This window comes from Phaenicophaeus curvirostris, chromosome Z (genome assembly GCF_032191515.1).
Source record: "Phaenicophaeus curvirostris isolate KB17595 chromosome Z, BPBGC_Pcur_1.0, whole genome shotgun sequence".
NCBI lineage: Eukaryota > Metazoa > Chordata > Aves > Cuculiformes > Cuculidae > Phaenicophaeus > Phaenicophaeus curvirostris.
Window position 1 is genome coordinate 73164768 of NC_091431.1, and position 19417 is coordinate 73184184.

General features: G+C 42.5%; 1 protein-coding gene across 4 annotated transcripts in view; it reads right to left on the reverse strand.

Moving 5' to 3' along the window:
• Window positions 1-19417, reverse strand: part of ST8SIA5 (ST8 alpha-N-acetyl-neuraminide alpha-2,8-sialyltransferase 5) — a 71482-nt gene that overhangs the window by 24613 nt on the left and 27452 nt on the right. For 2 of the 4 annotated variants that reach the window (XM_069881012.1, XM_069881011.1), the window contains one exon: window positions 2523-2630. The exons of 1 other annotated variant lie outside the window; for it this stretch is intronic. In XM_069881012.1, the coding sequence (XP_069737113.1) occupies window positions 2523-2630 (108 nt within the window). Of the gene's footprint in view, window positions 1-2522; window positions 2631-5729; window positions 5861-19417 lie in introns of those variants that run through there. One more of the 4 variants, XM_069881014.1, reaches the window with a different exon arrangement.

Here is a 19417-nt window from a genome sequence, read left to right on the forward strand (position 1 = left end):
CACTTATTCCCTTTGTGTCCCTCATTTTCATTTAATAAATCATCCCAACAGGATAGACTGTCAATATCTCGATGCCACATCTTAAGTTACAAGATTGAAAGATAAAGAATAGTTATAGAATGCACGTGTGTTGATACCACATACATATAAAGATGCATCTATGTATAGAGAGATATATAAATGATAAAAGCTAATTAAAAGCACATTAATATCTATTTCAATTACTACCTTTAAACATTAACCTTTCACACGGCAATGATAACACACAAGGAATTGCAGAGCCATGCAACGAAAGTTATTTACTGTGCATATGCTGACATATAATTAGTTTTGTGCACTTTAGACATCTCTCTGGAGACCTGTAAATATATACAAGCAAAATCAGGACAGTAAAATATAGTCTGTAAGTTTTCCATTTGGTGGAAAGAATTATTCATAAGAGGAAGGCTTCTTTTCAATTGGTATTAACAGCCTGAAGTTGGGTGTCAGATTAAGGCTCTCAGGAGATGTCTAGTGATAACACAGTAAGAAAGGTGATCAAAGGTAAGCAATTCATGGCATAGCTCTCCAGTTATTCACCACACAGTCTCACCTCCAGTCTTCTCTCCACAGTTATATAGTTTGGGGTTTTTTTACCATACTCTCAGATTTCAGGGATCAGACCAATGGATAAGTAATATCTTTAAAAAACTTAAATACAATTTATGTCACAGTCAGACTTATCCCCAACTCAACGCCCATATCTTTCAGAGCCACAATCGTTAATATGACACAGACATTGAAATGTGCATCTTTTAATGGTATTAAATTTACACCTAACTTTTTCAGTTTGAGCCTGTTCATATAAAAGAACACTTGCATCCTGAACCTCTTTGTCTTTGAAGGGGCTAAACAGACTGAGGACAGTATGTCATTCAGTGCCTCACAACTAGTATGTATCTTAAAGTGAAGGGGTTTGGTTCCCCATTCTGCAATCAATGATGATTCAGTCATCTCTGTCAAGGGTGCCTTGAGGGGAAAATCTATATTTATTAATTCTCTCATGTCTTCAAGAAGATATCTGTCTTCATGCCACATTCAGTTCTTTCATATGCCAAGTGCCTTAACTGAAGACTTTGCATATACAGACTATGGAATTATACACAAAAAAGGCAACAGAAGTAGAGATAGATAGATAGACAGACAGACAGACAGACATATACTTAAAATTAATCATTTTTCCCTTGCTCTGAATAAAAAACTGCAGCTTAAGCTGGTTCTTTTTATAAAGAACCTTAAGTAGTTAAACCAGCTAAGTGGGTAGCACTGAGATAGATCCTCATACAGGATCACGTTACAGCAAGGAGTCATTACAGGAATTGCAGCATTGCTGCGGTTGACTTGACTGGATGCTTTTTGGCAGGTCAGACTCGGTACTTCCGCTTGCCTTTGAAATGCTGTCAGGTCCAAAGCGGTAGTGGTTTATGCTTACCAAAATATACTGCAATGATATTTTAAACAAAACACGTAATTTATCCAAACACAGTTTTATTTATACACAAATATTAAATGTAAGCTTCTTTTAATTATTTTATTTTTAATTTAACTTCAGACTTTCTGAGATTACACTGCTACTTATACAACTGAACAGTAGACATGACTCAAGACTTTTAACCTCTACAGCTGAGGTTTCAGGAAGATACTCCAAATATTCGCCCTGTGCCTGTACCCAGGATTTATGCAGATGGCCTGAAATAGCTATGGAGCAATCTAGGCACAACGGCAGCCAGTTTACTGACTGTGCACATGGCTCTTCATGATATTTCAGATACATGTCAGGTAAAAGCATCCTACTACAAAGTAGTAAGTACAAGGAGTGCAATGCTACATCAAGTGCTTCTATATTTTCAGAACAGTGTAAATTATAGAATCATAGAATAGTTTAGATTGGAAAGGACCTTAGAGCCCATCCAGTCCCAACCCCTTGGCCACGGACAGGGACACCTCCCACTTGATCAGGCTGCTGAAAGCCTCATCTGACCTGGCCTTGAATATCAATAACTAATAATAAATAAAGAAATGTTCTATTCTTATCCTTATAGAACACTTTCCCCTTGCTATGCCCTGGAAGAATTCCAAGTAAAATTATGTTTTCGTAGAATACATATAGTATGATAAAGAAAGCCTTGGGCTTCTCCAGTGTGCTCTGCATGCATCAATACTGCCATGTGGGGACATTGCCCACTCAAGTCCCACGCTCCCACACTACCCCATATTGACACTTAGCATTGATGGGGGAATGGAAATAGGACAGGCCACTACACATAAGTCACCCTTCTTTGTAATCCATGAATTGTGGCACATTCCAAAATGATCCCAAGGCTTTGAAGGGGGAAAACAGCACAGCAGTTTTGTGCTATGGGGAGCAGTACCGAGCAGTCAAAGCACACCACAAATCTCATTTTTCATACAGTCTGTGCTCACATTTGTGGTTTATACAAAGAGAGAGAGATATCTGTAGTCATCCCCTCAAGTGTTGGTACCTGGTGCCTGTGTCACTGCCACTCTTCACTGCTCCGTCATCCGTGAAATTAAAGGTGCCGGTCCAATTTGCCAATTCCTCTCCATTCTGCCAGCTAAACTGCAGCCCTCTAGCAAGAAAATCAGGCAGTTGATATTTTATATTATTCATTAAGTTATGACTATCAGCATGAGTTCGCATGTCCTTTTTCTTAACACAGAATTGTGACTATGACACATTCATCAAAAACAATAAAAAGACACCAAGAGCCACAAGATATCATGTTACTAGTGGAAGCAATTCATTTTCAGTTCCCACAGACTCAGCAGTCCTTGGCTGGGAAGCCATCAGACCCTCCAAACAAATTTCAAGACTAGTAATCATCTGTGCTCACAAACAACATACGTAGGTGTGGAGTAAGGCAGAAATTTCACTCCCAGATATGCAAGTGTAAAAAGCTGGAGACACAGAAAACTGCAGGGCCAAAGACATAAACTTTCTAAACTTAATTTTACATCTACATCAGCTGTTAAATATGGTGAGCCTTCCTCTGATTTGTTGTCCAAGCCATTTGATAACTTACCTAAGTCATAGAATCACAGAATCATAGAATAACCAGGTCGGAAGAGACCCACCGGATCATTGAGTCCAACCATTCCTATCAAACACTAAACCACGTCCCTCAGCACCTCATCCACCTGTCCCTTAAACACCTCCAGGGAAGGTGACTCAACCCCCTCCCTGGGCAGCCTGTTCCAGTGCCCAATGACCCTTTCCATGAAAAATTTTTTCCTAATGTCCAGCCTGAACCTCCCCTGGCGGAGCTTGAGGCCGTTCCCTCTTGTCCTGTCCCCTGTCACTTGGGAGAAGAGCTCAGCTCCCTCCTCTCTACAACCTCCTTTCAGGTGGTCACACTACATTTCTTCTTTTCCCCATTTGGGAATATGATATTCTTTAAGCCAATGCATATCACAGTCATCATAACTCCCTGTTTTCCAAACTTTCACAAAACCATTCCAAGACCCATGATGCCTGCAGTCTTCTGCAACCATTTATAATTGGGTAGCAACCTCACACATTTTAAAAAGCTGGGTCTGAAGCAACATTTGACAACAAAAGTCAAATCCCTCCTCTACCTCAGAAGTCAACAAAAAGGAATCTCACAGGTTGTTATTTTTAATCTCTTCCATTTTAACCCAATTTCATGATCTCAGAGGCCTGGCAGCTGAGTTGTGAACATTTGGTGCTGCCAACGGTGAAAGTTAACTTCCCGACTAGGCTGTATGGGGACAGCCAGGAAGCAACGTGCCAGCCCACTTTGCCCAAAAAAAGGGCATCCAGGACCTTGCTAGTTTTCATGGTAAACAGGCGTATTACAAAGACTGGAGAATCTTCCAGACCACATTCATCCTCTACTCTAATTGGCAGCGGCTATAAGCATAGGAAATTAAGAAGGAAAGGCATTAAAATAAGGCCTCTTTGTTTCCTGCAGCAGAAAAGGGGAGTAGCTCTAAGCAGCTCCAAAAACATAGAGTAGGAGTTTACTTGTTTGCTATTGTGGAAATATGTGCACACAACTTTTTGTTGTCATAGCTGTTCTAAGACTACCCTGTCTCACTCAAGTATCTGCAGTGCAGCCATTTCCACATGAGCAACTTCTCTTCATTCTTAAAAATCAGCAGAGAATGGCTCCATATAGATATTTAGGGAAAAATTCAGGTGATCAAAGGCTGGCCTTCACCCTGGAGTGAACTGAGTCATCCCCAAAACTCTTTCTCCATCAGCAGTACAGCCTGGGGCTGCTTGTAGTATGTTGTGCTCTGTATGTCACCACTACAAACAATTTTTCTGATCTAAACCCAAGATATTTTGAAAGAATTTAAGTTTATTCTTGTGTGGGTTTTGCCTTTTTTTTCCTTCTAATTGATCTTTTGTAAAACCATTTTGAGGGAGAAGTAATTCTGAACAAAGGAAGAAGCCATTTCAACACTTCAAACTCAGGAAAGAGCTACCCTCCTAAACTGCCCCCTTTCCTCCCAAGCTACCTCCCATCACAAAAGGTGAGATAAAGCACTATGGAAATAATGGAAAATCTTCCTCTGAATCTTCAAAACACATTTTCTTTTCCCGCATGTTCTCCCGTGGTCAGCTTTTGCTTCTGCAAACAAAAAATTTTTAAGATTCAAAAAAAGAGCATTTCAAATGTTGAAGTCAAATTTTTGCTCTTAGGAGACACATACTGAATACTTCTTAGTTCAATACATCAGTGCAATTCTCCTGTTTACCAAAATAGCAGAATCATAGAATCATAGATAGGTTTGGGTTGGAAGGACCTTAAAATCCATCCAGTTCCACCCCCCCTGCCATGGGCAGGGACACGTCCCACTGGATCAGGGGCTCCAAGCCCCATCCAACCTGGCCTTGAACCCCTCCAGGGATGGGGCAGCCACCACTGCTCTGGGCAACCTGGGCCAGGGTCTCATTGTTCTCACAGGAAAACATTTCTGCCTAAGATCTCATCTCAATCTCCCCTCTTTCAGCTTAAAACTGTTCCCCTCATCCTATCCCTGCATTCGCTGATGAAGAGCTTCTCCGCAGCTTTCCTATAGGAGTGGAACAAATGGAAAAGATTATTCTGATTGCCATAAGTAAAATGAGGCAGTATCGCACATTCACATCTTGTACTCAGCTTGGAGAGTGCTACTTCAGTGATCAGTTAGTAGAATCACATCAAAGGGTGAATAGGTTGTGCTACAAAGGCAATAGAGTAACATTACGTCTTATCAGGGAACTCTATAGCTTCTACATTTTCTGACAGTTTTTAATCAGCTGAGGATGCCCAAGGTATGACTTCTGAGTAGAACATCAGTGTGAAAAAAATATGAGAAAATTGTCACTTTTGCTAAGACACTTTCATCTCTAGGCTTGTTGAAACAAACACTTGTGATTCTCTCCCTTGTACCACAGTCTAACACATTTTTTTGCCATGATGTAATTGGTATGGAAACACAATTCTTTTGAATGTGTCTTTGTAAAAGGTATCTAAATATATGACCTTAAAAAATATGTTTTAATTGCTAAGGGCAGCACTGAATGATACATGGAGAGAGACTGGAAGTGTGGGAAAACCAAGTTGGAATCATACTTTCTAATTTAATTTAAATTAGATGTTTTGGGCTTAGATATTTACTTGCAGGCTGAAACTGAGAGCATTAATGTAAATAAATACCTGGTATAAGTGTGTCCTTCAGAGGTGAACTCACCTAAAGCACAGCCAATATTCATTCAGGTGAAATGAAGAATTAAAAACATCATTTTTGCCTTTGTTTGTCTACCCTCCACATGTAACAGTCAGAAGGAAAGCTAAATAAATGTTCAAAGATGAAGGGGGTTAATCTGTCCATAAAGCAAAAGAAGTGATACAACGACCCTTTATTGCCCTCCTCTCAAGCCTTTGTTGAGAACAGTGTGTACTGCAGCTGAGGCACCAAGTTTAAAAGAGGACATGCACAGTTTGGGTAAGATCCAAGAGGAGATTGGGAGGACTAACATTAAGGAATGGTAGGTATGTCTTATGATGAACAGCTTAAAATACCTAGCTTTGAAATGGCAGAATGGGGGATCTAATTGAGGTACAAAAATATCTAATAAGGGCAAGCAAGGGCCTGAGTGTGACACTTCTACATGGTAAGGACTAAATACATTTTGAGCTGAGCTTAGGGTTACGAGCAAGCTAAGTGTCTGGCCCCGAACTAGATTGGAAAAGGGGACCACACGGTACTCCTCTTCCAACAGACAGGCACTCAGGAGGTTAACACCACATAGACTCACACAAACACAAAACACACCTCTGAAGAAACATTACACAAGACTCTGTATCTCACTGTGAATCTGCAAGACTGAAACCAAGCTGCTGCACCGCACTTTCTGGGATGATGGTACAATAAATATCTTCCCCCTAGCATGAACAACTCACCTGATTAATGGTTTGTAGTATTAGGACAGAGCAGTAATCTAGGATGAGACATTTAAAAACGCTGACCTGAATTAATTCTGTTCCTAACAAGATTACTTATTTTACCATTGATTTCAATCAGCCTTGAGTTAGGAGATTGCAATTTTAAAAATACAAAATTTTCTAATCTTCTCAGTTGTGAGTTGTAAGCTGCCTGGCCAAATTCGCAAGCAGCCTGAGGAAACAGAGCAGACACATGAACTGCTCCCTCAGTATATTTCTTCGGTGTGTTACGGTAGTTAAATCCTAACACATACCCTCTCAGCGCTAACTACACTTTAACTGGTAAACAAAGAAAAGGTAAATTAAATTCTGCAGATCAGAATTACAATAGAAAAGCACATGGAAACACTGAAAAGAAAGAGAAAAAGAATCAGAACAAAAAAAATAAGGTAAGGAAAGATTAAAAGAAGGGAAGGAAAGCAGAGGGAATTACTTAAACACAGAGGTCTCCTCTGTAATTGAAACAGTTTATGTCAAAGAGTTTTTTTAAAAAATAAAGCTAATTTTAAGCCTGGGATTGTTACCAATGATCATCAACAGTGGAACTTTGCCATTTGCTCAATTTGCCTTACTGTTATTTCCTTCTAAAATTAGTACGTTTCCCCAACGCGTGATGCTGATGATGACAAGGGAAGACTTTATAAAGTGCAGTGATGCTATGTTTTGCCTATTCACTATACGCAAATTTCACATCAAAGTTTATGGAACATTAATCACAGGATTTATCCCTAACAAATAAGAGCATGCGCAATGTTTTTTCTTGTATCAGAGAAACTACATTAAGTTGGATGTCTTGGCAATAAAGACTTTGAGTTTCAGGTAAATGTCAAAGCAATATTTCGATCCTAATTGGCAACTGTAAATGTTGAATCAGTATGTAGTCAAATAAACACTGGTGTAATGTAGGAATAGCATGAGGGGGTGAAAAAAACCCAGGAAATTAATAAAGCAGCAGTACTTCCGAAGGGCTTGTCAAGACCAGCTGTCAAGAAACAGCAGGAAGCTAAGCAAAAAGCCTGTTGCTGCAACGCAGGCAAGAAACAAGTCCTGCGCAAGTGGGAGTTTTAACAGCAGAGGATGTCAAAAAAAATATGAGGCTTCTGACCTGAAAGGTGGGAATGAACAAGTGGATAGACTGCAGCAAGAATCTTCCTATCTATTCTGCTGTCACACTGAGTTTCCACTTCAGGGGTGTCTCATTGCCTTTCTGAAGCATGAAGGCAAGGTGAAAATTCAGCTTAGGCAAAAGGCAAGGCTTTTAAAAGGGAGCTATTCTAGAACTAATAAACAGAGAAGACCCGAAAGACTTCAAGCACAGTTGGTGGTCCTGTCTGGGCTCTAACCAGAGAGTAGACCATGACTCTGTCTTTGGCAGAACCTGTTAAGGAGAGACCCACACACTTTCAAGGCAGTCTGGTGCAAGTGGCTGAGTAACACAGTGACTGTTGAATTATTAAGGTTGGTTAAGACCTCTAAGATCATCCAGTCCAACCGTCAGACCAACAGAACTGTGCCTACTAAGTCATGCTCCAAAGTGCCAGTTCTACAAGGTTTTTTAATACCTCCCCATAAATCCTGTGCTCCAGGCCCTTCACCAGCTCTGTTCCCCTTCTCTGGACACTCTTCAGCAGCTCAATGTTTTTCTTGTAGTGAGGGGCCCAAAGCTGAGCATGGGATTCAAGGTGTGGCCTCACCAGCACCCAGTACAGGGGCATGATGCTTCCCCTGGTCTCGCTGGCCCCACCATGGCCAGGATGTTGGCCTTCTTGGCCACTGCTGGCTCATGGTCATTTGCTGTCAACCAACACCCCCAGGTCCTTCTCCTCCAGGCAGCTTTCCAGCCGCTCTTCCCCAAGCCTGGAGCTGTGCGGGGTTGTCGTGTTCCAAATGCACAACCCGGCACTTGACCATGTTGAACCTCATATCCTTCTCCTCAGCCCATCAATCCAGCCTGTCCAGATCCCTCTGCAGATCTTTCCAGCCCTCAAGCAGATGATTGACACCTTTGGGTAACAAGGACGGAGTGGCAACAGGAGCATCACACGGTTGGTGCAAAGAGAGGGTGTGGAAGAGCACCTGCCACTCCAGTGCCAGCTCATTCCCCAAAACCCACCAGATCATCTCATTTAATCCCTGCCAGCAGGCTATTTCCAATCATCTTCCAAGGTGACAGCTGCCACTGTCCCCATCTTGCATGTACCAGAGGGAGGCAAAACCCGAAAGCAAATAAAATCGGGGAGAAACCAATGTCATTTCATATCTGTAAACTAAGCCAAAATCTGACTTAGTTTGCTGGCCTACCACAGATGGTCAAGCAAGGGGAAGCAGAGAAGTCCATGAACTTCTTCTCCAAAGGTTTGAAAGGAAAACAGAAATGTTCCCAAGAACAAATCAAATTCCCTTATTTTCTTTCTGAGCTCCCTCTCTTATCTGTCTTCACTTGTCCTGCTCTTTCTTCCTATCAGTTCTCATATTCCTTCTCTATACGCGTTCTCGCTAGTGAAGAGGCCATTAGGAGGTGACAGCAAGCCCAACTTTTGGGATTCTGGCTCCTGTTAAGGCTATAAGCTAATAGTATACAAATTAATAACATATACTTCATTAATAATTTTATATTCATATTTCTACAAGTGTGGTCATAGGGCTGTATTACAGTACCCAAGCACAAAGCCACATACAGTCCCTGCCCTGAGAAACAGACAGTCCAGGCTATGTATAGGTTTCCTGAGGTCAGTGGAAAATGACTTCCACTGTACCTCAGTTTCCCCGTTTCGTAATTCTTGTGCCCTTGAGGGTAGGAACTGAAGACTCTAGTGCTAAACTTCACGCTGCTTTCTTTGAAAATGAAAACTGATTCCCTCAGCCTACTAACAGGGATGTCACGCAGGTACAGGAAAGTCAGATGGTTAATCTCGCTAGAGATCCAGTTCCTTCTCTCTGCAAAATAAGGCGAATATGACTCACAGTGTCCACAGGGTGAATGGAAAATAAAAGGAAAACAGTGGTATGCATGAATGACCTGCAGATAAGAGTGACTGAAAACACTCACTAAAATGGATCAGAGAGTAAGCGGAGCTTGGGTAAGGAAGGGGAATATTGAGACTGTCCAATGTGACAGGCTGCTGCACAAGAGACGACAAGCTTAGGAGCCAACAGAGATAACAATAAGAGAAGACTCAGAGAAAAAAAAAAAACAAGGATCCTTTTCCTTTCATGCAGGTAAGGTACAGCAATTTTATTTACACTGCATTTGAAAAGACATCAGAGGGGCTTGAAAGGAGTAAAAGCATCCGATAGGTAACAGTGATCAAATTCAGCCCAGCAAAGTCAAAAAAACTCCACTCCAGAAGTGTCCAAAGCCTCCACTTTCCTGACAAAAGGGCCAGACTCTGCCCCTGAAGACAATGAAGTTAGATGACAGGAGAAAGGCAAATGCTGACTTGAATAGTTTAATATCACTTCAAAGACCCTAATTAATTTTGAAATAAATATTCAAGGTGCAGCCATCTAGAAGGAGACAGCACAGATGAAGGAAAGAAACGTAAAACTGCTTGTAGCAGCCTTGATCCAGTTTGCCTGTGCTATAACAACACGGAATTACCATGCCTGCATTGGCCTCTTTCAGTGGAGAACCCATGGGCATAACCCTAACAGGTACAGCACAAAGAAATAAAACATTTCTGGGGCCAACTCACGTACTTCAGCAGGATGTTTCCCTTCTAACGTGAGTCCATCAGAAAACTCACATCTGCATTCAATGGAAGCAGACTTGAATCTGCATAGTCCAGTTTTGAAAAATACTTATTTTTCCAGTAAAGTTAGCAAAATGCAAGTCTTAGCCTGGATACATACACAATTCTGCTTGCTGTATTAATAGGGACCAATCTTTTTCCCAATGACCTATTGCTTTGCAAGTTGACAAATAGTGGGTAACTGCTGCACTGATTGTTCGCTATATTACTGGGAGAAAACCTTTAGAAAAGGTTCTGAAAATATATGAAACTATGTGGGAGCATAGGGATGGCATAGTAACAACAAAGGGAAAAGAATGAAACCATATGGGTGCCATGAAAAGCAAAACAGGGGTGGAAGATGTGAAAAACAGGCATGTCTGGTTATACAGCACACTTGGACATACAGCATTTTACCAGGGATGAGCTTGGCTCTGCGTTAAAGGGAAATGGTAGCAATAAAGTCGTGGAGGAGTATATTTTGACTAGCACAAAGAGCAAAATTGGAAACACAGGTGGGAAGCTTCTGGATTATAACCACTATTATATAGAAAAAAAACCCATTTTCTTCCATACAGCACATTTCACATTTGGGTTAAGCCTTGCATCAGATATTCACATGCAATGTCTGAAAAAAATTGATCTAGAATCACTTCCCAAGAAAGATAAAATACAACCAACACCAACATTCAACCAATCTAATTAAATAGGATGAAGTGCTGATGAGGACATCAAGGACATCAAAAGATACCTCTCAAAACTACGTAGTCTTCCCTTTTCTCGTTTGTGGCTGGATAACATTTAAGGAGTAACAGATAATCAGTATCAATTAATATTTTAATAATTATTAATAATTAAATATTATTTTAATAATAATTGGCAGAATCACAAGGCCAACAATAGTATACTGGAGTCTTGTGTCCAGTTTTGGAATCCCTAACCTAAGAAGAATACGTAAGTGTTCGAACAGGTCCAGAGGAGGCTACAAATGATGATGGAGGCTACAGATGATCTGAGGCTAGAGAACCTCTGCTATGAGGACAGGCTGAGAGTGTTGGGGTTGTTCAGCCTGGAGAAGAGAAGGCTCCAGCGAGACTTCATAGTGACCTTCCAGTACCTGAAGGGGCTCCAGGAAAGCTGGAGAGGGACTTTTTTACAACAGCATGGAATGACTGGAGGAGGAGGACTAGCTTTAAATTGGAAGGGGGAAGATTTAGATCAGCCATTAGGAAGAAATTCTTCACAATGAGGATGGTGAGGCCCTGGCCCAGGTTGCCCAGGGAAGCTGTGGCTGCCCCATCCCTGGAGGTGTTCAAGGCCAGGTTGGATGGGGCTTTGGGCAGCTTGATCCAGTGGGAAGTGTCCCTGCCCGTGGCACAGGGGTTGGAACTGGGTGATCTTTATGGCCCCTTCTGATGCAAACTATTCTATGATTCTGTGATTCTATTACAGTGAGGCAAGCTTTTTTCTTTTCGAGAAAAAAGGCCAATCAAGCCCCAAGCACACTCACAGGAAATCCCAATATATTTTAAGATACTAGGAAATTCTGACATTTGAGATGGCAGCTCAGTGCAAAGATACCTGATGCAGCATGGTTACCAGGAGCAATCTCACCATAGCATTAGAGATCTGACTGAGTTAATTGCTTTGCATCTCATGTTTCCAAAGCTCATATATTTAGCACCAGGTCAAGTGTCCCTACACCGCACTATATTCTTCATCGTACACACACCCACAAAGCCCCAGTTGCACTGAGGTTTTGTACTGAAGGAACCCAAAAAAATGCCATTTAGAGTCAATGCGTCCATACCCAGTATCAGCCACAGGAGAAGGCAGTATTCCCTCTCTCCATGCACAGAAATGAAAGGCGCAATTGTCTTCTATCATTTGTGCAAGCCCTCCAAACTGTTGGCTTCCCAGAATTTCCAGATGGGACTGTGAAAAGCCTAGCTTTGGCTGTGTTTGTTCTAACGGAAATTGCCAGTGAGAGAGATCGTTTTTAAGGTTTTCATCATGGGAACTGAAGCACAAAACTAACTAAATAAAGAGGACGTGGAAGGACAGAGACTATCTGTGGGGCTGATGAAAAAGCAAAATGGATGCAAGCAACAGAGGGCAAGGACGCCTCAAAGAAATGAGCGGTTAAGTCCACAGTTTGCCTGAGGGAGGCATGGCCTGCTGAGCAATGAATACACTTGAATTAAAAAATGAGAAATGAAATGAAAAAGCAATCAAGGGTAAGAATGAGCCACAGCGAAAGTAAGAAAATACAAAGATTTGCACAGAGATTATGCGTGAAACAAATTTAGCAAATGCAAGAACAATCGGAGAACTCCAGTCAGGTCAAAAATAAAAGATGGAATTACTAGGAGGTGTGCAACTTTCCATGGAGGTCAGTGGTCAAGGATGTAATCGCTCACAGCTGAGGCTGAGGGGGACACAGGTACAGCACAGTTCAAACCAAGAAGAGTGGGTCTTGTATTTGGCTTTCTAGAAAAGCAGGTAAAATTGAACTTTGTACCTGCCCATACACATCAAGGGCAATCAGCTGATTTTTTTCTAAGTTGCATAAAACACATTGGTAGCAAGTTATAATAGAGATTCTTATAAAAAAATGTGGGGTTTTACCACGTTGGAAGAAGGTGCTCTGATTCACAGGGGTTGAATGCTGGGCATCGGCAAAACTCAACCCTATCTTTGCCATACAGAGGCAACAGATCTGTTTAAAGTGCAGAAAGCGGAGTTAGCCTAGATGTTTAGCCAAATATTCAAAAAGATCTGTTTGCATGGGCCAAAGTAGGCCAAAATCCCCACACGACAAAGTTCGAGACCAAAACAAGCTGCTGCTGGGTATTATATGAATTACAATTAGGACTTAATTGTCGCTGTACTAATCAGTGAGGATAATGGGCACCTTTGGGCTGGTAAATGGGGCACCTATAATTCACCACTGCAGGGCAAGAAGCTTCTGAAGAGCTCCTACAGCCCAACATGGTTCAAACTCTAGGTGAACCAACCACTCCTGTGCAGGATGGGCTGGTGGAAAATGGATTAGGGACTGCCAGGTAGTCACAGGAACAGCCAATGTGCTAAGCATCTGTAGGTCACTCTGTAGTGACTCACATCCCCTGTAGTTTGAGCTCAGGGAGGACCACAATGTAAAACAACAGGGAACAACACACTCAGGATAATGCAATTTGCACATCTAAAATATTGAAATAACTGACTTACTTTACATTAATTTACTGCCGTATAGGGAATGGAGAAGGGCTGGCAATTCACAGACTAGATCAGCAAGTGGTTTTACCATCTTAACAGCAGAGGGGCAACAAAACAAGGCTAGAAATAAACCAAGTCCACAGGGAGCAGCAATTCAAACCCTGCCTGTTTTCTGCACAAGAGCCATAGACAGCACTGCCAGGGAACACAAGAGAGGAAATGATACATCCTCACACTCTTGTCCTAAAACTTCAGCCACTTGATGCTTTTCTTTAAAAGCAAACGAAAAATATGAGCGGTGATTATTTGCAAGTTTTGGCAGAGCTTTATTTCACGTGACGTGTATTTGTGAGCTCTCTCTTTTTATTCTATGATTCTATGATTCTATGAATGACTTTATAGGCATCTGTGTTAATCTATCAGCTCTCTGTTCTGCTCCCTCCATCCCTTTGCCATCTCTACCTTGAGCTCTCCCTCAGCAGACTCTAGTGGTCTTCTGATGTCTCATAAAGCTGATTCATTTCCTCATCTTTACAATGTTAGGCACGATGGGGATGCCAGCACCCTGGTCCCCATCCCTTTGAAATGTTCTTGGGAATTCCCTGTAGCAATAACAGCATTACTGGGTCCTGAGCTTCTCCTGTTACACTAGAATAGAATCATAGAATCATAGAATAACCAGGTTGGAAGAGACCCACCGGATCATCGAGTCCAACCATTCCTATCAAACACTAAACCATGTCCCTTAGCACCTCGTCCACCCGTGCCTTAAACCCCTCCAGGGAAGGTGACTCAACCGCCTCCCTGGGCAGCCTGTTCCAGTGCCCAATGACCCTTTCTGTGAAGAATTTTTTCCTAATGAATAGTTCCATTCACTTTAAGGTGATGACCATAGTAGAATCACAGAATCACAGAATGGTTTGAGTTGGAAGTGAACTCAAAGCCCATCCAGTTCCAACCCCCTGCCATGGGCAGGGACACCTCCCCCTGGGGAAGATTGCTCAAAGCCCCATCCAATCTGGCCTTCAACACCTCCAGGGATGGGGGAGCCATGACCTCCCTGGGCAACACGTTCCAATTCCTCACCATCCCTATTGTGAAGAATATCCTCCTTTTATCTAGACTAAATCTTTCTCTCTCCAGTTTATAGCCATTTCCCCTTGTCCTGTCACTGCAGGCCTTTGTAAAAAGTCCCTCCCCAGCTTTCTTGTAGCCCCTTTCATGTACTGGAAGGTCGCGTTATGATCTCCTCAGAGCCTTCTCTTCTCCAGGCTGAACAACCCCAACTCTCTCAGCCTGTCCTCGTATGGGAAGTGATCCAGCTCTTGAATCACCTTTGTAGCCCTCCTCTAGACCTGTTGCAACCATTCCTTATCCTTCTTATGTTGGGGATTCCAAAACTGGACACAATACTCCAGTTGGGGTTTCATAAGAGTGGAGTAGAGGGGCAGAATCACCTCAGATGTACACGTATTGGTGTAGACAGCCTCAAGAATTTGCTGCCTCCTGAAGTTTCCAGTGTTCTTCTCCTCTAAAGAAAATCAACCAAAACCAAGTCCTTCTCTGCCATCCCTTCAGATGTGACTCATGGGTCACATGTCATTTCACTGGGATAATATTTCACTCTGGTTAGAAACAGACAGGGCACAGGGCTATGTGTTGGAGAGATGACTCAGTAGGTGACCTTCATCTCTGTTCCTCTCTAGTAAAAAGCATTTAAATGGAAAGAGACTTCTAACACTGGAATAGATTGTCTTAAGTTACAGTTAACACCTTCACAGGTCATTATGAAGTGGAGTACATGCCAGGTATGGGGCAGGAGCTCTTAACTCCCGTGAATTGGCTGTAGTTCCTCAAGAGACCAGCATTGAACAAAATAAAACTCATGCCACATGAAGGATCTGTGTCCGTGTTGCAATTACTGTTGTCCCTGCTATAAGTAAGATCTCATCTAGTCTTACAGCACAGTACAGACCGAATAATCCCTCACCGTGTAACCCATGTTTATTTTCTGTTATTATTGTTATTATTGCCCCTACTGTGCAAAAAATGATCATAACCTGTCTTTCTTGTGCAGTTAAGGATGTTTGGGGATTGATTTGCAACTGTGGAATATAAGCTGCTTCAGAAATACCAAAATGGTGGTATAACCTTAAGTCACGAGAGTTTGATACTAATTATAGTGTACAGACACTTAAGAGTGATGTTTTATTCTCACTTAAAAGACATAAAGCTTTCAAATAACGCAGGCTTCCTGCACGGGAAGGTTTGCTACTTCTTGCTGAGTGGTTCTTTGATTCATTGTATGTGCCCCCTCTGACAGACGCCAGGGTAATCTTTGTTTAAAGTCTTCAATAGCTTTGAAAATATATTTCTCCTCACTTGACTGAAAAGGGAATTTTTAAAAGGGAAGATCCCCTTTTTCAGTTCCTACCCTATGCCGAAGTCAAGCTGTTAAAAAAAACAGCATACAGTGCATCTCCTGCCAATAGAATATAGGTATATAACTCTATAAGTACATGTATATAAATATATACATATATATACACATACACCCAAGTGTTTCTCCAATATTTTTCCATTGCCAAAGCAGCCAAGGACCATCCTATTGATCTCTCCCATGCAACAGGCTGGGAGATGAAGGCAGTGCCTATTTCAACATTTTATCGTTGTAGTGGCAGTTTCCTGATGTAATCCAGGATTATTCCCCACTGACCAAATAAGAACTCACAAAAAAAAGGCCAGCCCTCAGCTCAGCATCTGATTCAAAAGAAAATTCAGCTGAAAGCCGATCATAGGAAAGATGAGTCAATACAAGAGCAAGCAGCAGATCTGGATTGAAGCAGAAATCCACAGCATTTAACCTACTTTAGCAGATCAATGCAGTGGATGTTTAATCATCATATTAATCCTAAAACAAAAATAATTACCCCAGAGATCTGTATTAAAGTCCCTTAATTATATCTCATTTCATCATCCTTTTTACTCAAGATCAGGAGCTACAGAGACCAGAGCTTCCCTATGTCATCCTCCAGCTTGCAGTTCAACTCTCTCATTAGGACTTTAGCTGCTACTATGGGGATGAGACATTGGCCTTGCTGAGAGCACCCACATCCATCCCACTTGGAGGAAAGCTGAAAAAAAAAGGAAAAATAAGGTGGGCAGAATTCTACTTTCCAATGGCATGGTACAAAAAAAGGAGGGGAAGTAGCAGAGAACATTATACGGTGGGTGAAAACTGTGTGAATAACTAGGAATTCAGTCTCTACATTCTCCCCTTCTTCCAGCAATGCTGGGAGCTCATTATTATCTCATAAAGGGGAAAAGGCTTGACCAGAGGCTGAGACCCTTATCACGTTTCACTGAGCAGAGTTTCTTTTCTGGAGAATCCTTTCCTGCCTTCAGTTCAGCCATCCCCACAGCCAGGCTTTGTGAGTGTGGCCGCAGGCAAATGCAGGACTATGATGGAGAGCTTCAGGTGGGTTTGTATGGCAATAAACCAGCCCATTCCATGCTTCTAAGGGCAAGTGGCATGGCACAGCTTACAACCATACAGCTAACTTCCATCTTTCTCCCAGAAAACACTGCCTTTGTCCACATAGTTTACTGGGACCAGTGTCTAGTCTCTGCTGTCCTCTGCATCGCACCCAAGCTGCTCTTTTTTGGCCAGTTTCCCCTGCCTCACTGGCTTTTACCCATTTCCACTACCTTCTTGTGAGAAACAAGCTAACCCTGTGCTATATTTATGCTTAAAAGCATTTTACATTTACTGGAATAGTACTTCAGGGCAATATTCAGGTTTCAATAAACACATTAAGGAATTTCTTCCCTCTGCCTTAGGAAGCGGTCCAGAGGCCTCTTATTGCTGTAGATGTTGGGATGCAAGCAAAGGCTGTCACAAAACAAGCAGCATGTTGAATCTTAGGAATCTTAGCGAGTAAATGGCTTTAGGTTTAGGCAACATCCAGCTTGGAAAGCATCACCACAGCTATAAATATCCCACTTCCCCTCTGCAAGGATGCTCTCCAAAACCACCAGCTCCACCATAGTCCCTGCACGTGCAAGCTATAACGTGTCCAAGCAGCCCCACAGCCAGCATCAGCTTCTAACAGGGGACTTAACACAGGAGGTTTGTGAAAGAAAAGACTAATGAAAGGTTACAGCTACCCCTGCACAGAGTAGACTAGCAATCAGATTACCCAGGAACAGTCACCGTAACACAGGACACAAGAATGAGAGGGAAAGAAAAAGTGAAGAAGTTCTTTCATGAAAATATTATGTTAACGATGTGGGCTGCTCTGTAAATCACCTTTCTATGATTAATAACCGACAGCCCGAGACTGCCTCATCCTGCACTTTTATTTCCATGAAAGATGGGAACTACCACTTACCAGCAGAAACGAGCTGAAGTGCTTTTTCCCTGCGCTGGTAGGGGGAACCCTTTCTGAGGCTCTCATTTTATTAAAAACCAGGGAAAGAAACAAATCTTTACAAGATAAAATGTATGTGCACCTCCCTGCTTAAAACCCTTCGATGGCAGACTGCTCAGAAACAGATTTTCTCCTAGCAAGCCAGGGAATCAGAAATCACCCTTTTTTTGCATTCCCTGCAGCCAACTGATGACAGGAGAGGCTCCCAGGCACAAAGCAGGATAGAGGCTGGCCACAGAGATCACTCAGTGGAAGAGTTTTAGTTGCATCTTCTCGCCATTTTATATTTATTTTGCTATTTTTCATTTCAGTCTATACTTTGTATTTATTTTTCATTGTTGTATTCCTGTTGCGGCCATTTCAACTTGAAAAAAAACCCAAAAACAACAAGTATAGGTAGGGCTTCAAGGCTTCTAGGACAAATGGGAAAAAAATGAGAAAATAACGCAAGATGAGACCTGAAGGTCATCCTCTCAAAACCAAGGCAGCTTGGCAGCACCTTTATCTACTAAACAAGTTCCCGATGCCAAAGATGGAGATTTTATACCTCCTCATAGAATTACAGAATGATTTAGGATGAAACAGACCTCCAAGCCCATCCAGTTCCAACCCCTGCCATGGGCAGGGTCACCTCCCACTGGATCAGGGCTCCAAGCCCCATCCAACCTGGCCTTGAACACCTCCAGGGATGGGGCAGCCACCACTGCTCTGGGCAACCTGGGTCAGGGCCTCACCATCGTCACAGGAAAACATTTCTTCCTAAGATCTCATCTAAATCTTCCCCTTTCAGCTTAAAACTGTTCCCTCTTGTCCTACCCCTACACTCCTCGATCAAAAGCCCCTCCCCAGTTTTCCTGTAGCTGCTCTAAGATCCCTCCAAGACTTCTATTCTCCAGGCTGAACAACCCCAACCCTCTCAGCCTGTCCTCCAGCCCTCAGATCATCTCCATGGTCTTCTCTGGACCTGCTCGAACAGATCCACGTCCTTCCTCTGCTGAGGGCTCCAGAAGTGAGTGCAGGGCTCCAGGTGGGGTCTCAGAAGAGCTGAGCAGAGGGGCAGAATCCCCTCCCTGTCCCTGCTGGTCCCACTGCTTTGGATGCAGCCCAGGATACTGTTGGCTTTCTGGCTTGCAAGTGCACGTTGCCAGCTCATTTCGAGTTTCTCATCCTCAGGCAGCCTTATTCTTTAAAAGTTTCCCTTTGTGGTTAAAGCCAATTTTTTCCTGCTGCAAGTTAAGCTCATAACTTCTCATCATCTCATGAGACTTCACAGGGATACGACTGTTACCTTCATTTGGGCAGAAATAGCTTGGCTCTCTCAAGGCCGTTATATGCCCCCTTAATTTTCTCCAAGCTAAGCACATTTTTTCTACACCTCTGCTCATTCTGGCTGTTTATCTTTGGCTCCTTCCAACTGCGTCATGTCTTGCTGGAAGTGAGGTGCCCAAAACCAGACTGAGTCCTCCAGCTAAAGCCCCACTGCTAAGCAAGGCACACAAATCACTCTGTGGATAAACTA